This window comes from Lolium rigidum, chromosome 6 (genome assembly GCF_022539505.1).
Source record: "Lolium rigidum isolate FL_2022 chromosome 6, APGP_CSIRO_Lrig_0.1, whole genome shotgun sequence".
NCBI classification, from domain to species: domain Eukaryota; kingdom Viridiplantae; phylum Streptophyta; class Magnoliopsida; order Poales; family Poaceae; genus Lolium; species Lolium rigidum.
In genome coordinates, this window is record NC_061513.1 from 81,167,537 (window position 1) to 81,191,614 (window position 24,078).

At 45.1% G+C, this 24,078-nt stretch overlaps 2 protein-coding genes and 1 long non-coding RNA gene across 3 annotated transcripts; 1 reads left to right on the forward strand and 2 right to left on the reverse strand.

Annotated features, from left to right (window-relative positions):
* Window positions 1-1,745: 1,745 nt before the first annotated feature.
* On the reverse strand, window positions 1,746-4,394 carry LOC124662856 (protein SOSEKI 1). Its single transcript, XM_047200641.1, has 6 exons — window positions 4,253-4,394; window positions 4,092-4,161; window positions 3,723-3,871; window positions 3,102-3,609; window positions 2,898-3,020; window positions 1,746-1,929 (listed from the first exon to the last, which is right to left on the reverse strand). Exons 1-6 carry the CDS (start codon window positions 4,392-4,394, stop codon window positions 1,746-1,748), a joined length of 1,176 nt encoding a protein of 391 aa, XP_047056597.1.
* A 5,588-nt stretch (window positions 4,395-9,982) lies between these two features.
* LOC124668494 lies at window positions 9,983-10,931 on the reverse strand. Its single transcript, XR_006991718.1, has 3 exons — window positions 10,700-10,931; window positions 10,484-10,565; window positions 9,983-10,402 (listed from the first exon to the last, which is right to left on the reverse strand). It is a non-coding gene; the product is annotated as an uncharacterized LOC124668494 (long non-coding RNA).
* Window positions 10,932-17,896: 6,965 nt separating this feature from the next.
* On the forward strand, window positions 17,897-23,811 carry LOC124662857 (ultraviolet-B receptor UVR8). Its single transcript, XM_047200642.1, has 8 exons — window positions 17,897-18,104; window positions 21,062-21,217; window positions 21,465-21,623; window positions 22,078-22,239; window positions 22,321-22,452; window positions 22,528-22,641; window positions 23,240-23,338; window positions 23,420-23,811. Exons 1-8 carry the CDS (start codon window positions 17,897-17,899, stop codon window positions 23,596-23,598), a joined length of 1,209 nt encoding a protein of 402 aa, XP_047056598.1. The 3' UTR covers window positions 23,599-23,811.
* The last annotated feature ends 267 nt before the right edge of the window (window positions 23,812-24,078 follow it).

A 24,078-nucleotide genomic window follows, 5' to 3' on the forward strand; every position in this document is an offset into this window, starting at 1 on the left:
CGCCCACGAGCTCCTGGACCGCGCCGGTATGCTTAATTGCTAACCCGCGGCCACGCCTGTCGACACGAAGTCCAAGCTCTCCGCCACGGATGGTTCCTTGGCCACGGACGCGTCATCTTATCGCTCCATCGTCGGTGCCCTACAGTACCTCACCTTGACTCGCCCCGAGCTGCAGTATGTTGTCCAGCAGGTGTGCCTTCACATGCACGCTCCGCGGGATCCTTATTGGGCTGCGGTCAAGCGGATCCTCCGCTACATTCGTGGCACCATGGACTTCGGCCTCTCCCTCCACGCCTCCACCGCCACGGACATCGTGGCCTACTCGGACGCCGATTCGGGAGGCTGCCCCGACACGCGTCGCTCCACGTCTGGCTACCGCGTCTACTTCGGACCTTCGCTCATCTCCTGGTCGTCTAAGCGACAACCCACGGTCTCTCGCTCCAGCGCCGAAGCGGAGTACCGGGCTGTTGCTAACGCGGTTGCCGAGGTCTCCTGGCTGTGGCAACTCCTCGTTGAGCTCGCATGTCCTGTTGCCAAAGCCACCGTGGTCTACTGCGACAATGTCTCCGCCGTCTACCTCTCCGCCAACCCGGTCCACCATCGCCGCACCAAGCATATTGAGCTGGACATCCACTTTGTTCGGGAACAGGTGACCCTTGGACACATTCAAGTACTTCATGTGCCCACCTCCCAACAATTTGCGGATATCATGACCAAGGGTCTCCATACGACATCATTTGAGGAGTTCCGGTCCAGTCTATGCGTTCGACCAGGCGACGCTTAGACTGGGTGTTGAGATACATATCTTTGTAAATCCGGATGTGTATCTTCTGTAGTTATGTATAGTGATACATATCTTTGTATTTATTATTGGACCCGCCTCCTTCCTTGTATAGTTGAGGACGTGGCGTATATATGTACCATTTCATGATTTATCCGTGAGCGTTTATTTATGGCTGTCCTAACTACCACTAGATGATCTTGTGAGTTTCGCTTGGCCAGAATTGGCAAAGAATCTGTTATGTAAATAGACCAAACATGTGGCACAAAACCTCTAATTTCAGACAGAAGTATGTATATCTTGCCGCCTTTTGGTTTGTCTTACTCCTCCGTTATTTGTTGGAGCCGATGAATTGTTTAGGTGTCACCGTGTCAGTATAACAGCCATTGAGGGAGTTCGATTTGCTTGGTTTTCGCCATTTCATTGAGGTAGCTTGGTTCTTTTTTTTCTGAATATTATCTCAATTTATAAAGGAGCAACGAGAAACTGTATAACGTCCACATAATAACATGTGCTTTAGCTAGATAATTTCATATTTTTGGGGAACAATTATGACATTTTTAAGAAAATGCTTTCAGGTGTCGTATGCCAGTAAGCCGTAAGGCCTACAAGGAATGAATTACACAGAAGAAAAAAAACATCAGCACAGACAAATGTCACAGGTATCCACGAGTATGCCACCTTTTCTAGGTCCTTTATGGACTGCACCGCCGGTAAATATACAGTGGAATTCGATTCGCCCCCTCTTGCCCATAATCAGTGAAAGATCGATAGGCAAATCGATGACCCACACTAAACATCCACGAACGAAGCAGGCTGCAAATTCAGAATCCACAATATATACCGCCGTTGTATTCCACTGCCAATTAAGCTACTGTAAAAGATTCCAAGGTCAATCGCACGCACCCGCGGACCCACATAATCACATTTACATTTCTCGGATCATGGATCGGATCACACGAGTTCACGACTCGGTGAGGAGGAACACACTGTGTGCTCGATCCTTAGAGGAGTGGTCGGCCTTGGCGGTGGAGCTCCGGCTCCTGTCGACGCTCATGCGCGCGCTGCTCCTCATCCTCTCCCTCAAACCCCTGCACGACTGCATGTGCGAGTGCAGCTCCTGCGGCTTGAAACCCTTCCCGCATTGCCTGCAAGTTGTTGATGTTAGTGCAGAACTTGCTTGTCAAGTCTTCAAAAGCTAGAAAAATCAGATAATTGTTCGAGCAAAAGAAAAGGATGAAGAAAGAGCCCTAACAGCTCGATGATAAACAAGCATGACATTGATTTTTTTTAATTACGCATTGGTTGTGCTTTTTTTTCAAATTGCAATTTTCCAGTTGAAACATGAGCACAACTGACATTTTTCAGTTGCAATATGGCTGCAACTGAAATTTCCGTTTCAAATGTGGATGACGTATCTCGTTTGAATGATTGCTAAGCGGACCATTACTAGAAGAAAGAGCCCTAACAGCTATAACAGCTCGTTGATAAACAAGCATGACATTACACTAGCAGATTTCTTTTTTCAATTGCACAATTGTTGCAGTTGAACTTTTTATTTAAACTGACACTTTCAGTTGCACCATGATGATTGTAACTGATACTGTTTTCAGTTGCGCTATGTTTGCAACTGAAATTTTCTTTTCAAATGTGGATGAAGTCAATCTCATACAAGTGTTTGCTAAGCGGACCCGTCATCTAAACACTCTTCCAATTCAACTTTTCATCTTCAACTTCTATACACGGCTTCGTTCATAGTTAGGACGATGTCAATTTCAGACTAAATCTATCATACGTACGTAATCATTTACAGATGATAAATACTTGTGTGACTTCTCAAGCCTTCTTACGGCTCAGTTTAAAAAAAACAGCAGGCATTCGAAACTAGTAGGAGCCACCATCCCATAGCCGTCGCTAGCGGGCACGTTCGCGCAGACCCAGCCCAGGCACCGGACTTAACCGACGAGTCAGCACACGAACCGGTCAGAACCGGTAACAGAGAGCCGACAGAGTATAATCTACGTAATGTAAGTCTGTAACTAACTAATCAGCTGAGAGACAAGAGCGAGTCTACAGAGATTAATTCAGTTGAGAGAAACGAGCAAGAGGTGCTTACGAGCAACGCGGCAGAGTTGCCGGCTTGTGAGCGGCAGCGACGCGGTCTCGCCTCCCGCCGTCCCGCTGCGCCTTGCCGTCTTTCCCGCCTCCGCCTCGCTGCAGCTTCACCTTCCTGCTCATGCTGTCACGTCGCCAAAGAACTTGTTTAATCCAACCTGGAAACCATCAAAACAATGCAATCGGATCGTGCGATCGTACTCACCTGATGCCGCAGCCGTCCATGCCTGGGCAGAAGGGCGTGCGCTGCCAGCCGTCGTCGTCGTCAACGCGCTGCCGCGGGACGACGGGCCGGTGCGCGGCGTCGTCGACGCCGTCGGCCGCGCCGCACGTCAGGATGCTGTGGAGCACCTGCGCCATGCGCACCCTCCGCGCCGTCCCCACCGCCGGGCGCTGCTGCTTCTCGCCGCCCATTGCCGCCGCGGCCGGCCGCGCCGCCAGCACCAACGCCTGCTGCTGCTGCTGGTCGGTGGATTTGGTTGTGCTTCTCACCGCCGCTTCTCGCTGCCGGCGCTGCTTTGGCTGCAGAAGGTCCTGCGGCAGAACGATCCTGAAAGGAGCCGGATCGCCCTCGGCGCCGACGGGAGAGGCCTGGTCGATCGGCGGCGGCGGCTTCGGGGAGCCCTCGTCGTAGTCCCGCGTCACCTGCACCTGGACCACCTCCTCCACCTGCTTCCGCTCCCAACTTCCCTTGCGGTTCAGTTTCTTCTCGTCTGCAAGAACCACAATTTGTAGGAGTAGAAATGCTTGTTAATCTCGTCGTCGATCGAAATCACAGACGAAACAATGACCGAAAAACAAATCATATCGAGACAGGCAGTCACACCTAAGGAGGAAGGCTTCGGCGCGACCGCGACGGCTGGAGGAGGGGTTCGCCGCACGTCGCAGCCCTTGAGCACGTACTCGTTGTCGGAGATGGGGGTGATGAGGTCATCGTCCAGCAGGTCCTGCCATACATACCCAGACTTGTACTTCCTGCTCAGCAATCCATTATTAATGGCAGGAATCTAGTATTAAACGGAAGGAGAGCATATTATGGAAACGAAGCTGTACGGGTTTAATCGCGGCAGGGAATGGAAAGTCATCAGGCAATCAATCAATCGATTAATGGGAGGATATACTAAGACGTTGCCGGAAATGAAACGTCAATCAAGGGCGGGCGGGCGAGAAATTAATTATTGTCCCAAATTCTTACCTTTTGTAAGACCATGAGAAGTTGCCCGGCATGTCCTTGCCGCGGACCTCCGACAGCCACCTCTTCACATCTGAATTGGAATACAAGACGACGCCATTGCAATGAGCTGCTGCGAAATGGATCGGCCTGGCGAAGAAGATGAAGAGGCAGTGGGAACGTACCGCGGAGGCGCACGCCGGCGCGGTGGAGGTGGCTGAGGTTGACGCGGAAGAGGTGCGGCTGGTCCGTCCTGCCGCCGCGGCTCAGGAAATACACCACGTTGATCACCCGCCTCGCCTCGCCGCCGCCCTTGTACGAGTCCATGCCGCCGTCCCCGTCGACGACGACAACGGAAAGGCAACAAGGAGCGCGATACCACCGAGGCCGGCGCGCCTCAGCTCGATCAGTTCGAGAAACCGAGAGTAGCTCGCTCGCGTGGCTCGAGACGGTGAGCGTGGCGTTGGAGGTCGGCCTAACTAATGGAGGCGCAGGCAGGCCTGACGATCAGATAGTTTAGGCTCGGGACCTCTTGCGACCGGGGATTATACAATCTGGGGATGTTTTGTGCTCGCATGGGGGAAAAGCTACTTATATGCACAGTTTTCTGGTGATCGATGTGATGGCCCACCTCGTAGGTCGCTATGGCAAGGAATTAATAATCGCCATTTGAGACCGTGCTACATTCCTAAGGCTAGCCATAGTGCTAGTATCATGCACATTGGTCCCACAAAAATGCTGATGTGGCAGCTAATTAAGGAGAAGAGAGGAGATTAGAGTAACATAGGTAGATACTGTATCATAGCGCATGTCACGAGAAAAGTTAATGTCAAACAAATCTTGTGCACAAATTTGCATTGAGATTCTAAAAAGCAATAAATATAGCATGACTATGATACTACTTCATGATACTAACCACTATAGAGATAGTATCATACACAAGTATCATATGCATGATACTACCACATGATACTTACCACTATGACCAGCCTAATGTATTTCTTTGGCAGGTACTGATAGTTAAAGTTGGATTTCAATACTCAATGTTATGGAATTAGTACTCAGTCCAAAATTACTTGTCCCAAATTATCCTAAATATATATGTATCTAGACGTAATTTAGTATACATCCATCAAGACAAATCGACCACGTCTAGTTCGGGATAGAAGGTGTAGTACTCCCTCCAATTCATATTAGTACTTACGCTAATACAGATGTATATAAATATATTTTAGTTATAGATCAATCATCTTAACGGCAGGTAATATGGATCAGATGGAGTAGTATATTACTCCGTTTGATAATATAAACTGTTTTAGCAAGCTAGAATAGTTTGCTAAAACAAATTATATTATGAAACGGCAGAGATAGTGGAGATAGTAGTAAGGTGGCGGCGTGGGAAGAGTACGAGCAAGCGAGGAAGAACAAGCGAGAGTGAGTGTGGGAAGAATTGGGGACATTTTCGGAAACGAAACAACAGTAGAAAAACGTAGTTCAAAAACCTAAAACATCTTATATTTTGACACACAGAAAATAATAGTAGTAGTAATATTGTTTTTTTATAAATGTTAACAGTACTAAGATAAATCGCCATGGCCAAATTGGTAGACAGAATTTCAATGGGAGTCAGTGAGGTGCAGCACCTGCAGCCTCTTCAGGGCGGGCCGTTATCTACTGCCGCTGTTGCTTGACCTCCAGATGGTCCAACATTGTAAGCTCCAGATGACCTTATGTTAGTTAAGTTCAGCAAGATCACAATGGTCTCAGCAGGCCAACACCATTTAATAGAAAGCTGCATGAGTTACCTTCTCCAAATTCCAAAGAAATTACTAGCCAGCCAGCCAACTGCGCAGCAATACTGCTCCATCTACTAAGCTCTGGCCTCTGCTGCCGACTGTTTTTGGAAGATTCTTGTTTTTGAGATAGTTTAATTTTTGGAAGATATTTACTTGGTCATAAACTTGCCATTTGTCGCTGGTCAAATTAAACCAAAGATGAACCATTCGGCAGGGCTAGAGGAAAGTTTTGGCCGCTTAGCGCTCGACGCACAAAGTACCATTTCTATATTCCTCGCAGGCTTGCCACGGTACGCACGCATTTCCAGCAAACAAAAAATCTGATTTCGTTTTCTATAATGTTTCCTCATTCGGACTTTGTGTTTCTTATTATTTTTTCGGCTAACCTAACGTGTTGGTACGTACATGTCGATACCGACGGTTGCAACAGCTTTACGGTCTACTGCACCGTCGCTTTCGTCTTTTAAAAAACTCCATAGGAACCCTGGCAAGTACTCAGTTGAAGCGACTGCAAAAATAAAAGGAGCTAGGTTGTACGAGTAGCGTAGTGTTCCTGCCGGTGGTGGATTTTCTCATTTGTTTTCAATCTGTATCGTATATTCGGGCTATGTTTTCTCACCCACGAGAGCAGCGATTATCCCGCGTGCACAGTATGTCCCGTGCATGAGAACGCGAATCATTACGTTCTAGATTTTCGAAACATAATGAAACCTAATGTTAACACGAATCTAAAAGCATAAAACAAAGTGAATCGGAGGGCAACTATGTGCACAGGATAAAGACATTTATGATGCACCCAATGCATATTCAACTCCGTGGCTAGCAGAAAATATAAGCGTAAAAAATCCAACTACGAAACCTACCAAGTAGAGAACCAACCTGAGGTTGGGTGGTTAGGAGGGTGGTTGTATCCCCAGCCCATCAGAGTTCAAACTCCAGGTTTGACATCTGGGTGTCTCATAAAGGCGGAATATTCATTCAGTGGGAGGCGACGTTCCCGTCGACAGCGAGACGTCTATGGTGACTTCGTCAATTTCAAGATCCAATCCGCCAGCTCAGTCTTCCAAAGGTGCTCATAGGGGTAGGGTGTGCGTTAATAGGGGTGAGTGTATGCGCGTGTATGTAAGCGCCTGCGTTTGTACTGTTTCTCAAAAAAAAAAAAACCTACCAAGTAAACAAAGTAAAAAAAAACATGCCAAAAGCAAAGATACATCAGTCTAACATAGTCGTCGCCTCATGCAAAAAAATCACGCCATCACCTTCGTTCCCAGCTAGCAGAGTGATGGGCCATGTCCCGTCGCCTCGGCGGGGGTGCAATGACCCCAGATTTGTGTAGCACATAGGGTTGAGCTTTGGTCAACTAGCGGCGTTGTTATGGTTGCCATTGCGATGCTATCTAGATTAAGAATAAAAGTTTCCTCGATTCCTCGTCTATGGTCTCGTCGGTGGAATTAGGGAGGACAACGAGTCGTTTGATCGCAACTATTCTGGATTTGTGGATCTAGTTTTGTCTACATGTTTTGGAGTTAGTTTTCGTGTCTTGGGGTGATGATTTCTTCTCTAACTAGGAGGTTTGGCAAGGTTCAACTTTGCCGCATAGCTAGTGAGGTCAGGTGTTCGTATTTGGGGTGGTTGTCTAGCCCTATTCGTCGCTTTGTTCTTTGGGGCGTAATTTGTTTCGCAGATCACTGTCAGTGGCATGACTCTGATAGGAGACTTCCTGATTGTCGCGCCAACAATGTTTTCCTTGCTCCGACGTGGTTCGGTGGTCCAGAGGCAACGTCATTTTCTCTCATGGCTTGTCGATGGTGAGTTCAGGATGCAGAGAGTGTTGATTTGCTACCACGACTTATGTGTTATTGTTCTAAACCCTAAACCCTAAGGGTTGGTGGACCTGAATATATCACATTTGGCCTATTCGCAAAATAAGAACCTAGGAACCTAATTGTTTGGGACAACTCTAAAATCTTGTCTGAAATTGCGTGCTTGTCTCTTAGGGCAACTAATGTGAAATCCTGACCACACGCATAATCCTCTTTGGGGATCCATGGTAAATAATTAAAAATATAAATATTAGTTCTTGGTGCACACACATTTAGGTCTTGGCAATGAGGCATTTGTGAGTTTTATAAAATCTTTGCAAGGATCACGCACATAGATCTTGACTTGGACATATGCGTGTAAATTTCTATTAAATAATAAGGTTGTTTGTTATGTTTTTTATCAATGACAAAATGAGAAATTATGTTCTTAGGTACAAGAGGAGAGATTAGAAAAAAGATCCCTAGGTGGCTAGGGTTTCTATCCCATTCGCATGCGCTACCGCCGGTCTGCCCCTGCCTCCGATAGCTTTGAGGCCTTCAAGGTGTCTTAATTTTCTAAATATCTTGTAGTAGCCTGACCTCGAAATCCTTCAGTGATTCGAATCCACATATGAGATTTTTTTGGGCATGCTGCTCCGCAAGCAAGGAGCGCCATGAGGAGAGCGATAGAACAAAGTAGGCTTTGGTGATGTCACATATTTGTATCAGTGATCAGTCCGCTAGTTTCTTTGATTCCACTCGGTGTTCCTTTTCCATTTGCTTCCAATAGTTCGACCTATCCAGAAAAATTGTCGGCCTACGAATGTGGTTCCGATCCCTCCGGTGATGCCAGAAGTCGTTTCGATATACGATTTTATCCGGTTCCTATTTTATTTATTATCCTTAATCTAGAAGTCACAATTTCTTTTTGATCATTGGATCTTGGTCCATGATGGACTTTTTGTAGTTGATTCGATGATTAGATCTCTCTATGAATGGAAAAGGGGTTCTTCAGAGGCGGACCCTGGGCTATCATCGGTAAGAGGGTCTCCGTTTCTTGTTTTAGGTTTTTCGTGTGTCTTGTTTGGGGTGGTGAGGCGACAACGACATCCTAAAGTTTGAATAAGGCCCTCCCCACCCTATCGTCACCCCGGTGGTGTTCCCAGCACCGACAAAGGATGTGTGAAAGTTGTGTGGCAGACGAATTTCTGGGATTTGGTCGATTTTTGTTGTTGATGTTTGAGAAAAAAAATGGATTCATGTATGTTTTGGATTTTGGCCCCGATTTGATAACACTATTAAGATACGATAGACGTAGGTTGAAAGACTTTTGCTTGAATCACCAAATGGTCTAGTGTTAGGATATTGAGACCAGCCGTCACGGGGTCAAGAAAATAGCTCTACACCTCTGCCGAGATAGAAGAGGTGAAGACCAAACAACTCAAACCGAGGAGATGCGTGTGGATTAATTAAAACCAAGGTTTTCTCGGTGACACTCTATTGAGTAATTGTAATCCGGTCGAGTAGTTAATAAAACTTTTTTTTCCGAGGGGAATACAACTTCTTAAATTTGCAAGAAGAAAAACCAAGGAGCAACAGAACGGCCCAATACCCTAGTCAACCGGCAGCTCGCCTAGGGCGAGATTCTAGCTCTGACTCTTTACCGAAGGAGCAGCGTTCGTCGGCACGGCTCTTGCGGTTGCCACTCGCCGCCAATCTACTGCGCACGTACTCAATCGATCCTAGAAAGACTGTACCCTCGAGCTCGAGGGAGACGAGGCTTCTCGACGTCGATCGGCGCCCCACCTGAACGCAGCGCATCATACACACGGCTACCTGCTCGTTGTCCACCCCCCACACACCGCCGCTGCACAGCCTCTCGCGCGGTGGATCGACCACTGCCGATTGATTCGGCGCCACCATTCTCCTGGAGAAACGAAAACATCGATCGGTTCCTGCCACAGATTGCTCCGGCTCCGGCGCCCTACACTCCCGAGTCCGTCCCCTGGTCCTAGACTGGCCTGGCCTGCCTCTTAGCTTCCTGCGGGTTCGTTAGGCTACCTCACGCTGTGTTCTGGAGTGACATGTGTTCTGCCTACATCACGCTGCTCATTTTTTTTTCTTCATACATTCCTATGTATGCTCGTTTCCTCGTGAGGATTTTTGTTTGATATGTTGTTTTCGTAGAAATCAAGGTTCGAAGTATCCCATACGGGAGAGCAGTACAGGTCGAGACAGGAACTGCCCGAACATAACAGTACTGAACTTCTCTTTCGCCTCATCTTATTTGTAGACAGACACTGCATCATACAGCATATATATACAGACTTATCGTCCTGTGTATTCATAATTGCAGATTAGAGACTACGCAACTAGCTATAGTGCACAGCTTATGTATATGTGTAGTGCAATCAGTCAACAACACCACCTACTGCCGGATCAGGCCACGAGCTGGTGAGCATCTGTCTAGTTCTTCGTCGTCCTGGAGACCCTGTGCGCAACTGCCGTGGCTTGGCTGTTTCTCTACTGTGATGCATACATAGGCTCAAACGTACAACAACGAAAGACAAACACACATATACTCACTCATTCATGTAACACAGTACACATGTATAGGCATATAGCTCAGGCCGGATCGCTGGTCAGTCGCCATCTGGCGCGAGGTCAGGTGACGAATATGATGGATGGGTCGCAGCAGCACTCGTCGACGAGGCAGCAGCAGCACAGAGCGGCAAGGCTAATAAAAACAGCACGCATGTAAATAATCAGAATAGAGCGCAGAGGAGTGAAATGTGATGATGCTCCTTTTAATAGTTACCATCCTTCGAGGAAGCCCGTCTGCCGTCTCGGTGGCGGGGCGTACTGCGGCGGCGCCATCACCGGCGGTCCGTTGTAGTACCCTGCGTATACGGGTGTTCCCATTCCACACATGAGCAGAAAACAAGGAGTGCAATGCAAGGAAAGCACAGAGACATGTATCTTTCGTGTCTCTGTCATGCGTGGGAAACTGTAGTTATGCGCAAGCTGTGTTTACCTTGGTTTTGCGGGTACGAGTACCCATACCTGCGATCACTCATGCTGGTCACTGACTCCGAGTTCAAGTTCAGATGGTGTCTATCTTAAAATGGAGACAAAAAGACTTCAGATGGCTGTGCTATATCCCATGGAGGAGAAGATGGCGCAGTCTTGAGCCGGGGAGAGTATAAATAGCGGCTGCAAAGCGCAGATCGAGTAGTTTGCTATATTGCCGCGGATTACAATTTACGTGGTGCTTAAAGCATCTAAAACATTCTGCTCGCGCCGCTGTCAGCAGCTCATCGATCCAAGGTTGCAGCAGGAAACGAATAAAGCTCATCGTTATCTCTTTGCCCCCCTTTTTGACCTTTGGCACATCATTATTCCTATCTTTAGCTTCAAGGAAATAATGAAAGATCATTCACAAACTGTAACCTCTGTTTGCTGTGGCCAGGACTGCTGTCGAAAAAAAAAACTGCACAAAAAGGAAAAAAAATTAGCCTAGAACGAATACTAATTGGAGACTTGTGGAGATGATGCTCGAAGTAGGTTTGTCACGTGCGAATCTTTAATTTGCAGTACGTGTGAATCTTCTTCGCGAGAGGTAAGTAAAGCGAGCGATTCCTCGAGAATTCAGAGATGTGGATTGGCGAGACGAGGTGAATGATCCGGTGAAAACACCAGAAATGGATCGACGGATTCGTGGCAGCACACATTTGGCTCTCGTGAGAGCTACTGCCTCATCCTGTCATCTGAACCTCTGAATGAGCTACGATCAGCATGCAGATGCTGGATTCTTTGTTTCTTTCACACGATTGATGCCGGCCAGATCACCGTTTTGTAGAGTTCTCAGTGAGTATGACATGTTGGTGCAGCCCAAGGCTGCACCCTCTCTCTCAGCTCACTCACGAACAGAGGTAGAAGAAGGTAACGGAGACAACACAGAATTTTGCCGGCCGGCGCACGGAGCGCCGCCGTGGGCGCACGAACGCCCTACTTTTTCTTTTTCTTCAGCTGGCTCAAAACCAGTACAGATCAATGAGGAATTTATACATGGCCTAACACATGCGCACACAACGCACGCCCGTTGCCCACGTTGCTCGTGATCCGCTCTTCCAGGCCACGCGCACGGCGCGCTCGTACGCGCACGCCGCGGCCAGCTCCAACGGCCACGACTACGAACTCCCGTGAGACTCGGCCATCCCTTCTTCCGCCCAGCTCCGACCTGACCAGAACGCAGAGCACCTACTCATGCGCGCGAAGCGGCCATCTTTCGAGCTGATCGCAAGTCCATTCTCCAGTAACCTATGCATGCAACTAATAACTAGTCTAATCAAGATTACTACTAACATGACATATTCTAAGGGGGGGCCTGCTCCATCAACTCCTCCCTTCAAGGTGACGCCCTCTTCGTGTCGACCGTCGCCGCTCACCCCTTCGCGTAGGAGCACGCGTCACGGGGTGGGTGCGGACGGTTTCGCGGTCACGGACGAGGACTCGCTTACCAAGGCGATGAGACGCAAGGCGGCGTCCAACCTCGACACCTCAGGTAATTTTTCCAGTGTTAATTCGTTTCTTGCTTTTACTACGCCTCAAATTTCGGCTAAGCTGAATAATGTTGGCGTTTCTTTGGGTAATTCTTTTGAGTTAATTTCTGTTTCGACTAAGGCTCTAAAACACATGGAGTACGACAGATTAAAATGTACCCCTGTGTCTAAGAGTAAGTCGGATACCTCCCTTACAAGTGATGATGATGACGAAGCGTACGCCATTTCGGATGGCCAGCTTCTCACACATATTGTCGGGGAGGTGTCGGAGGTTGGACTAGATGATGCGATGTTGGGTTCATGTTGTGAACTTAAGGCAACTGAACGCAAATCTAGAGCCTCGTCTTTTAAAAGAAGCGCTTGGCCTAATAAAAAGGCGAGAGTGTCTAAATCTAACAATGTTTCCAAATGAATGGCATGTTTAACAATAGCAGAGGTCTTAGTGACTTGGCTAAACACTTGCACATTTCTGATACCATTCGGGACCATTCTTTAGACTTTATTGCTATTTCTGAGACGGGTAAGCGTCACTACTCAACAAGCTTCCTCAACCGCCTTTCTGGCGGAGAAGATTTTGCTTGGGTATCGCGCCCGCCTAGAGGTCGATCCGGAGGCCTTCTTGTAGGCGTTCGGACTTCGACTATGGAAATTTTAGATAATTCCGATGGTGACTTTCATATAAAGCTTCACATTCGAAATAAATCTGATAATTTCATATGGAGTCTTGTATCGGTTTATGGGGCGGCTCAGGATGCCTTCAAACCCGCCTTCCTTCGTGAATTGGTTAATCTAGCAAAGGATAACCCTCATCCTATTATAATAGGAGGAGATTTTAATTTGCTCAGATTTCCACATGAGAAGAGCAAGGGCAGATTTGACAATCACTGGTCTTTTCTTTTCAATGCTGTCATAGACAGTTTGGATTTGAAAGAAATATCAATGATTGGTAGGCAGTTCACTTGGGCAAATAGCCTCCCTGATCCAACATATGAGAAACTAGATAGAGTACTAATGGACTCGGATTGGGAACAAAAATACCCACTAGTCTCAGTACGTACTCTACCTCGGATTGAGTCATTGTCGGATCATGCCCCAATATTGCTAACCACTGGGATCCCATCTCCCCCTCGTAAACGCCCTTTCAAGTTTGAACTTGGGTGGTTACAAAGGGAAGGGTTCTCAGATATGGTTAAAAATATTTGGGATCAACAGTTTGTCACGGGCACTCCGGTTCAAAGGTGGAACAGCAAGCTTCGGGCTGTGCGAAAATACCTTGGCGGATGGGCGCGACATACGGCTGGTCTGCTCAGAAATGAGAAACTCAACCTATCAACGTCAATTGACGATTTAGAGGCAATCGCGGAAACTAGACAACTAACGACGCAGGAGGTTGATTGGAAGAATCAACTGAATGCGAAGTTGGCTGGCTTATTACGTGAAGAGGAACTCAAATGGTACCAACGATCTAAAGCTCAATTCTTGTTGGAAGGAGATTCGAATACGAGATACTTTCATAGTGTTGCAAATGGCAGACACAGAAAGAAACGCATTCATTCTCTTCTACACGACGATGCTACGATCGAGGGTCATGAGCAATTAAAGACGTACATCACTTCTTATTATAAAGGCTTATTTGGTGCACCCGAGGAATCAGGAATTACTCTGGATGAATCCAGGATTGATGACATTCCTCAAGTGTCCCCTCAGGAGAATGCTGTTCTTACCGCTCCATATACGGAGGAGGAGATAAGAAAAGCAGTCTTTCAGATGGAACATAACAAGGCACCAGGCCCCGATGGTTTTCCCGCTGAATTCTATCAAATATTCTGGGATACAATTAAAAAAGACCTCCTGGAATTGTTTGAAGAACTACACGCAGGACAATTAGAATTGTTCCGTATTAATTTTGGGGAGATCATCTTGATCCCTAAGGTTAACGATGCTGAACGAATACAACAATTTAGACCAATTTGTCTCCTTAATGTCAGTTTTAAAATCTTCACTAAAGTAGCTACTATTAGACTAAATTCGGTGGCTGATCATGTGGTGCGACCAACTCAGACTGCGTTCATGCAAGGTCGATACATCCTAGATGGTGTGGTTACTCTACATGAAACAGTACATGAGATGCACCGCAAAAAGTTGAATGGGGTCATCCTCAAGATCGACTTTGAAAAAGCTTACGATAAGGTCAAATGGTCCTTCTTACAACAAACTCTTCGGATGAAAGGCTTTTCTCCTGAATGGCGCGCTTTAATTAATAACTTTGTCTTTGGTGGAAGTGTTGCTATCAAAGTTAATGATGACGTGGGCAATTACTTCCAAACAAAGAAAGGTTTGCGACAAGGCGATCCCCTATCTCCAATGTTATTTAACATTGTGGCGGATATGCTTGCCATATTAATTGAGCGTGCTAAGGGAGATGGGCAGATCGAAGGAGTGGTTCCCCATCTGGTTGATGGGGGGCTGTCTATTCTGTAGTACGCCGACGACACGATTATTTTTATGGATCATGATCTGGAAAAGGCACGAAACCTGAAATTAATTTTATCAGCGTTCGAGTTACTTTCCGGTCTAAAGATTAATTTTCATAAAAGTGAATTGTTTTGTTTCGGTGAGGCCCAAGACGATGCTAACCAATATGCCGAGTTATTCGGTTGTGGTTTAGGCAGTTTTCCAATAAGCTACTTGGGGATTCCGATTCACCATCGGAGACTCACATTAGCAGAATGGAAAATTGTCGAGGAAAGGCTGCAGAAGCGACTTAGTAGTTGGAAAGGAAAATTACTATCTCTGGGTGGAAGATTAGTACTCATAAATTCAGTACTCACGAATATGGTACTGTACATGATTTCGTTCTTCCAGTTACCCAAAGGAATTCTTCGCAGATTGGATTATTTCCGATCAAGATTCTTTTGGCAAGGAGATAGTGAGAAGAAAAAATACCGGTTGACAAAATGGAATGTGGTATGCCGTCCTAAAGATCAAGGTGGACTTGGTATCCACGACTTAGAGGTTAAAAACAAGGCACTACTAGGCAAATGGTTGGCCAGGTTTTTAACCGAGGATGGTGTATGGCAGACCTTGTTGAGGAGGAAGTATGTAGGCTCAAAAGCGATTTCCCAGGTAATTTGGAAACCCGGGGATTCTCACTTTTGGGTTGGCATTATGGCAACCAAGAAGCACTTCTTCCCATATGGGTCATTTACCATTAGAGATGGGTCGGAGATACGGTTCTGGGAAGATAGATGGTTGGGTGCAACCACGCTCCGGGAACAGTATCCAGCTCTATACAGGATCGTACGTCATAAGGATGTTACTCTCCAGAGTGTGATGGAAACCTCTCCACCAAATATGACATTCAGGCGCGATGTAATCGGTCCCCGGTTAACCTCTTGGAATGAGTTGCTAGAAAGATTAGCTTCAATCCAACTAGTTCAAGGGAAAGATATCTTCCGCTGGCAACTCACTAAGAATGGTATATTTTCAGTAAGATCCATGTATGAAGCGTTATTTGAACCTGTTCAACCGGTTGTGAATAATAAAAACATTTGGAAGCTGATGATACCACTTAAAACGAAGGTGTTCACTTGGTACCTACGTCGCGGTGTTATCCTCACCAAAGATAACCTTGCAAAGCGAAACTGGCATGGTTGTAAGAAATGTGTCTTCTGTCATGAAGACGAGACAATAAAACATCTCTTCTTCCATTGTCAATTCGCAAGAGCTATATGGTCAATCATTCAGATAGGATCTACCTTATACCCACCCCGAAGCATTGCTAATATTTTTGGCAATTGGCTAAATGGGGTTGAGGTTAGGTATAAGAGCCTTATCAGGGTGGGAGCGATTGCCGTTATATGGTCGCTATGGCTATGTAGAAATGACAAGGTTTTTAATGACAAAAATTCTTCTCTTATGCAGGTAATTTACCGGTGTACGGCCTTGCTCCGTTCATGGTCGTCGCTTCAGCGATTGGAGGACCGAGACCTCTTTACGGAGGCGTCTACACGGTTGGAGAATTCGGCCAAGGAGTTTATTACCCAACATGGGTGGCTGCATAGTCGGAGGATTGCAGCTTCTCCACCTTGATGCGCGTTTCGCGTATTCGCTTTTATATTATTTATATTTTGAACTTGTTCTTGTGTACTCGTGTGTGAACGGCTGTGTGCATCTTGGTTATGCAGAGGCCGGGTGTATTACGTCAACTATGAAGTAATAAAGCGCCCTTTTTCGAAAAAATGACATAGGGCCACATTGGAGTGACGCGTGGTGCATATAGTGCGATTTGCCGTGCACAAGAACTAAATGCCTAAATCAACTTAAGAATTTCTTTTTTTCAGAACCAACAAAAGAGTTCAGATAACCACCGGAATTTTCTGGCCGGCAGAGTTCTCTGGGCTAGAGAAGGTAGCTCAAAACCTGTTAGGAACTCATCAATTTTGCCAAAGATAAAATCAAAATCAACGCCATCTCTTTGTTCAGAATGCACCGGAATTTGACTCGTCGGATAAACTAAGATGAATCGGATTCTGGAGACAACATCAAGTCGTGTGGCCTCAACAGCAAAACGGATCTATGTAGAATAAAAATGTTATCAGATGCCATGATCTAATTCGAGTTTCTCATTCTTTTGCCACTTATGGAGGCATTATTGCCTTCAGTATGCAAATGACATTTTATTTATTAAAAAAATCTTGAAATACTATTCTGAAAAACAGGTTCTTGCTTTTTTAGGCAAACTCTTGTGCGTGTGTGTATACATCTAACTTGTAATTGCAATGTTTGGACTCCGATATGGAGGGACGTTCTATGGAGCGTACTACATATCTGGAAATTGCCACGTGGCAATGGCCCAGCGTGTCAATTGCCATCCAATGTCGATCAAAAATACAATGGTTGGCAACTTGATTGCTCCGTGTGCTAAAATTTGAACACTCAATATGATCTTCATTTACTTTAAAATGTTCAATCTTTTCCTCTAATCCTCAATCACCTTGTAGAGGTAAAGGTACATTGATTACCTTCTTTAGGAATTTAGTGAGTTTTGGTTTGTTGGCCTCTCCCAATTCTTGTTTCTTTATACGGTATCAGAAAATAACAATGTTTTATCTTAGCTATCATACGAATTTTGCACATAATCATATGTAAAAGAAATTTAAGCAAGTATGAGGCCAAAATCCTTAAATGCAAAACCTTAGATAACCCTAAAAAAATAATTTATCAAGCCAGATGCGGGGAAGGCCTTGTATATCCCGCCTTTTTTTTATTGAATTCGCAAATTGATAGAACTGGATGATTCAATGAATAATTCTTCCAATTGGGTATTTCCTCGACATCATTATTTAAATTGAAGCATTTCAATTTTATTTTGAAGATTTAGGGTTTAAGACCGCTCCTAGTTTTTTCTTTTATTATGGTTGGGTGGGTCTTCTTCTAACTGTGACAAACTAACCGTTTCACAAACTTGATTCTCCTTTTTTTTTTTTTTTGCATATAATAATCTCCAATCACCTCCGTTGAGGAAAACTACATTGATTCCCTTGTTTCGTAGCAACGTGGTGAAATCGCGAGCATTCGTTTCCCAATCGGACGGTTACAGACAATAATTGAAGGCTTCACGGGACAATCAAGCCGACACGGACACGATCTCTCCTCTGAGTGTAGCGATGGAGAAGGCGGCGGCGGCGGCGGCGGCGGCGGAAGAGGAGCATGAGGAGACGTGGGCATGGACCTGGGGCGCGGGCACGGACGGCCAGCTCGGGGACGGCGGTTTCCAGGACCACCACCTCCCGCAGCCGCTCCTCCTCAATCCTCACTGCCGCGGTCGCGTTTCCTTCGTCGCCGGCGGCGGCGCCCACGCCATCGTCCTCACGAGTAAGTCTCCTCTGTCGGAAGAAAATGCGAATTAGTCTGTCTTCGTGCGAAAACCCCACTGAATCTACACATGGCTCTCACATCGGTAGAAGCTGAACTCGTTTTTTTTTTTGGCTTGTCTGGGCATCCTCAACTCGGTTTCTTGAGCTGAATCTGCTTATATATTCCTTCTGGACGTATACGCCATATGCTGTTCGGTAGGAATAGAGTTGTACTGCAGTGTTTTGAAACTGTCTTCTCATCTTCTCATCAGGAGATAAACGAAAATACAGCATTATTCAGCAAAAGGAAAAAGCGGGGGGGGGGGGGGGGGGGGCGAGACTAGGATCAAAATGAAATTTTAAAAACCCCCTAGCATAAAGCAAAGGGGTTGGCAACAGGCTGGAACCATAGACAGTCAGCGAAGGGCTAGATACCCGAACGCTAAACAGAAGATTGATTTTTTCTTCCTCAAACGGTGTCTTTGGGGGGGGGGGGTGTATGTAGCGGATGCTTCAGGGGACCAGCGCATCCATCATTTCCTGAGGAAGAGACTCCAGCTCCAGCCGCAGCCAATCGCATGAGACCATCGGCTCCAACACGAATGTCAGATGCATCTCTCTCGCCATGAAGCCCTGCCCAATAGTTCATAAAAACAACAACATAACTAATCAACTCAAAAGGTGAATTAATCAGCTTCCTCTCAAAGCAAGCTCTGTTCCTAAGCTTCCAGATAGCCCAGCAGATAGCTGCTATCGACTTGCAGGAACAAATTGGGAAAACCACCAAAAGAATTGCGAAAAACTCCCAGGGCGAGTGGGGGAATTGATAGCATTGGCAACAGCGCTCCAAACCAACTTATCGGCTGCACAGCCAAAGAAAAGATGGGTGATGGATTCTTGTTTATTGCAGAATTGGCAGAGAGAATCCCCATTCCAGTTGCGTTTGAGTAAATTGTCCTTGGTAGCAATGGCATTAATGCCAAATTAGCCATAGCCAAACATTGATCTTGAGAGGAATCTTGCTTTTCCAAAGGTGTCTAAAGGATCTATCCATTCCATTTCTGCACATATGTTTGTATACTGATTTCACAGTAAACTTGCCATTTTTCGACCATTTCCAGTGTGGAATATCATTTTCCTAGGATAGTCTCACTTGGTTCATCAACTGAAACAATCCAGCTTCTTGGATAATCAGGTCAGGTGTCAGCCATCTCCTATGTGAAAATCTCCAGTCCACAACAGCTGCCTCAGCAGTGATTCTTTGCTCATTGCAAATACAAAACAAGTCAGGAAACATATCTTTGAGGGGGCTAACTGCACCAAGAGTCACCCCAAAAACTGGTTAGTGTCCCACTCCCAACCTGCATCCTTCTACCACAGAGATAATATCCTTCACCTGTAGCATGTCAGACCACAAGGGGGAATCTCCAGGTCTATGTTTTGTATAGTATACCCCTTTGTCCTTGAGATATTTCAGCTTCACCTGCAGCATGCCAGACCACAAGGGGGAATCTCCAGGTCTATGTTTTGTATAGTATACCCTTTGTCCTTGAGATATTTCAGTCTCATGAAATCTTGCCAGGGCCAGTGTCATGTTCCAGTTTCCACCACCATTTACACATCAAACTGATGTTAAATTTGAGCAAGTCTTACACCTAGGCCACCTTTTTGTTTTGGCTTACAAATCCATTTCCACTTCACAAAGTGATACTTCCTTCTGTCAGCACTACCAGCCCAAAAGAAAGACCTGATAGGTTTATCCATTTGTTCTATATTTGATTTGTTAAAAGTCTCAAGAACATTTGATACACATCAGTGCTGGAGAGATAAGCATCTATTTTCACCAGCCTTCCACCAATGGACATGGAATTTCCAATCCATCCACTCGATTTCTTCTTTGTTTTTTCTCCAAGGAACCCCATTTCTGCAACAGCAACACCTTACTTTTTTCTCGAAGTTGATTTTCAAACCAGACATGGATTCAAAAATATATAGTAGTAACTTCAGATTGACAGCTTGCTGGGCAACATCTTGTATCAGTAATATGGTATCATCAGCATATTGTAGAATTGCTACACCTTGATCAATCAAGTTATCAGCCAGGCTGTGAGTAAACCATTTGCTTGAGCCAGATGAATCATTTTTGCCAAGCTGTTTGCTACCATATTAAAAAGGAAGGGGGCAAAGAGATCACCTTGCCTCACTCCCTTATGACTAGTGAAATATGGGCCCAGCTTGTCATTAACTTTGACACTGAGGGTCCCACCAGTAACCACTTCCTTGATCCAGGTCAACCAATTGTTACTGAAACCTTTTTGTCTACAGCAATCAAACAAAAACCCCCAATTCACTTTATCATATGCTTTCTCAAAGTCAATTTTCAGGACAACTCCTTGATGTTTCCTGAATTTACTTTCCCTCAGGATTTCCTGAAGCAACATCACACCATCAGTGATGTATCTGCCTTTGATAAAAGCAGTTTGGCAGGGAAGCAAAAGTTTGTTCATCACAGGGTTTGCTCTGACAGTCAAGGCCTTAGTCACAATCTTAAAAAGACTTGTAACAGGCAAATAGGTCTGAATTGCTGAATGATGTCTACATCATCAGATTTGGGAATTAAAGTAATAATAGGATACTTTATCCACAGTTTCATACACTGCTACACCTCCGTGAACAAGTTACTCTTCAGTTCAGGTTATCCTTTCCATCTTGTTGAGTATGAATGATAAAGAATTTAGACGTGCTCATCTCTCCCCGATCACTTCTTAGGATCGTGCAATTCTAATTGTCAAGAGACTTTGTTTGTTGACGTTACCTGTTTACTTGGAGTCAAATGTATGTTGTTGGCAACCTTGTTGTGCAGTTTTTATCAGCAACTCAAGAAATTTTTCTATGCATTAGAGGCCATTTTCTGCTTGTTGATGGCTGAGTAGACCAATATGCATCAGTTTCTTAAATCGTTCCTCAACATTTCAGGTGATGGTGAAGTCTTTACTTGGGGCAGAGGTACACATGGTCAACTTGGCCACGGGAATTTGGAGAACATCCCTCATCCTAAGTCTGTTAAGTTCTTTGAAAACTCTACAATAACCTGCGTGTCTACTGGATGGAACCATTCTGGATTTGCTACAGGTCTCCAAATTCTGAAACCATATTTTTTACTTCCATTTAGTTCTTCACGTCTCATATTTGACGTATTCTATTCCTTTATTACATTTCATGCGCCAGGCCATTGCATTTTTTGTTTTGCTATTGAGCTATTGATATTACTCCCTCCGTCCCATGAAACATGTCAAAAGTTTGCTGTGATGTATTCTTCTTTGGAAGGTGTATTCTTACTGATGAGCTTTGCTGTGATGTTTCTAGTTGATAATTTCAGATTCTGGACAACTCTTCATGTGCGGAGATGGCTCATTTGGACAGCTTGGCACTGGTGATAATCAGTCAAGGAACTTGCCATTTGAAGTGCCTTTCTTTACCTCAAAGCATGTTGAGAAGCTTGCACTTGGGATGCGCCATTCTCTTGTCCTTTTGAAAGGCAAGTAAATTATGACACACAGTTATATTGACTCGTTAATTTTTAGGAAACTGCATGTTCATGAGACAACACAATTTACCTGGGTACTTTTTCTGAAACAACTTGGTTAGTAATCTTTCAAGTCGTAGGAAACACCCAAGATCTATAAAAAACCATTTATACATTTCCTAAGGTTGCAATGTCCTCAAGGGAATATTTAACCAGTATTCCACTATTCTGTGTTTTGATGGGAAAACAGGGCAGGCACTGGCTGAAAACTATGAAAAGAAAAAAATCTGTAAATGAAGCTAGCAAAGTGGGAAAACAAGGAAAGTTAGATCATAACAATTTTAGGATATTTTCACCAGGAAGCTGAGAGTTTATGGACTGAACCATCTCTGCTTCATATGAGACACAATCAAATTTGAATCATCTGTGTTACGAATGCATGACACATTAATCTTATTTCTTCCAGATAATTCTGTCTATGGATTTGGCTCAGCAAGACGGGGACAAGTTGGCAAACCTGCTTCTAAGAACCAAAAGTTCTATAACATTCCAAGATTAATTGATGGTTTTCCAAATTGTAAGATATTGGGTTTATATGCCAATGGAGATCATAGTGCTGCGTTGGATGGTAAGCATTTTAAATCTGTAGTTACCAACTCTCTTCTATTTGGTACTTGGCATAATTCCCGTTTCCCATGGGATGTAACAGAATCTGGCCAGCTGTACCTCTGGGGAAGAGCATTAGTTGGTGGGCGTGATGACGACCAACCTCGGGCAGCCTTTCCCTCTCTGAGTATTTCTCAAGTGGCATTAGGATGGCATCATGCATTAGTTTTATCCGGTACACAATTGTTTCATATTGATTGAACTAGGGTTTGCAGAACTGCTCTCGGAAGTTTGACATCTTTCATTCCAGGAGGTGAATTGTACACCATTGGTGCTTACCGCCATCAGAAGCATAACCCCACTTTGTCAGATAACGCAGTAGTACAGCAACTAAATCTTACTACAACAAGTAGTACTCATCATGGTACTCCTTACAATCTTGATTTATCACATCATATTTGAATTATGTTTTTTGGGGGTGGAGGATTGCAGTAGCTAGAAGTTCGAAACAGAATTATATTGGGAATAGAGACATGCATCTGGTAAATACTGCCAAGCGGTTGAGTATCCTTTGAAACAAAATTATATTGGGAATACACTAAGCATTTGCATAAAAAGGTACCTTTACCCAGAAAGTCATATCTGCACGACCGTGACTAGTCGCCTCCGCACCCCATGGCATGAATGCACTCTCTGTATTTGAAGAAAAAGAGAAAATAATCATAGGTGTACAACATGTGAACTTACAAGTCATGAAAAAATATAACTGTATGAATTGTACAAAAACATTGTGCAAATATAGCAGTGTGCACTGCAATAGCAAATCATGAGAACATGTTATGCATGTCAGCATAGATACTTAGTAGTCCATTGTCGATACATGCCCCGGCATGTAGAGAACTATATCCATTTAACTTGTGGTACTGTTTTTCTCCTTAAATTAGGTTCATGTTTGTTCCATCTGGCGACCATGCTGCATTTGCACCTCTCACGCCATCTGATATCATCTTCGTGATGTGCAGAGTTGTCTTCAATATCAAACTTAGAGAAGGTGCCCCCTATCGAGGGAGAACAGGTGGCCCAGGTAGCAGCCGGCACTGAACATTCAGCTCTGGTAACAGGTAAAGAAGCTAACCCGAAAGTGACCCCATACATAAGATCCTCAGTGAACTGGGCTAAATTGCTCTTGCATCTTTTCCCAGATAGTGGAGCGTTGTTCACTTGGGGCTGGGGAGAGCACGGCCAACTGGGCTTGGGAGATACTTGTGATCAGGTGGTTCCTCAGAAAGTAAATCTAGGTGACAGGAGCTCACGATCTTCTGCTTCTTCACTCGGCGTGTATTGTGGGAGTGGATTTACTGTTGCCGTGAGTCTGGCTTAGTGGCAGATTTGTTACTGCTGTACCATGTGTTTTCATTCTGTTTCCACTCGGTGTGCGACAGAGATGAACACCAGATGATACGTTCTCCTGGCATGCCAATTGAGAGCGAACGAGGAGCACAGCAGGATCGGGTCTGTGTGTATGAAGATCACTTGTTGTTGACTAGTATAATAGTCCGGCTTGGGGGCGCAATACATTTTGCACTTTTCGATTTGGACTTGTCTTTTAATTTTCTTACATGGCGATTTGGACTTGTCAAAGTATGGATGAAGTTGGGAAATAACCACGAAACTGTACTGTTCGGTGGCTACTCCTGGTTGTATAGGACCATATTCTGGATTGGGAATATAAATACAATAGTAGAGTCGCATCTAGTTCCTGGAAGAGAAGAAAAGAAAACAAGAAGCTGGGATCCAATCGTCAAATTAACAAAGGAAGGATGACACCAGAAAGTAAGACCTTTCTGTTCATACGAATCCA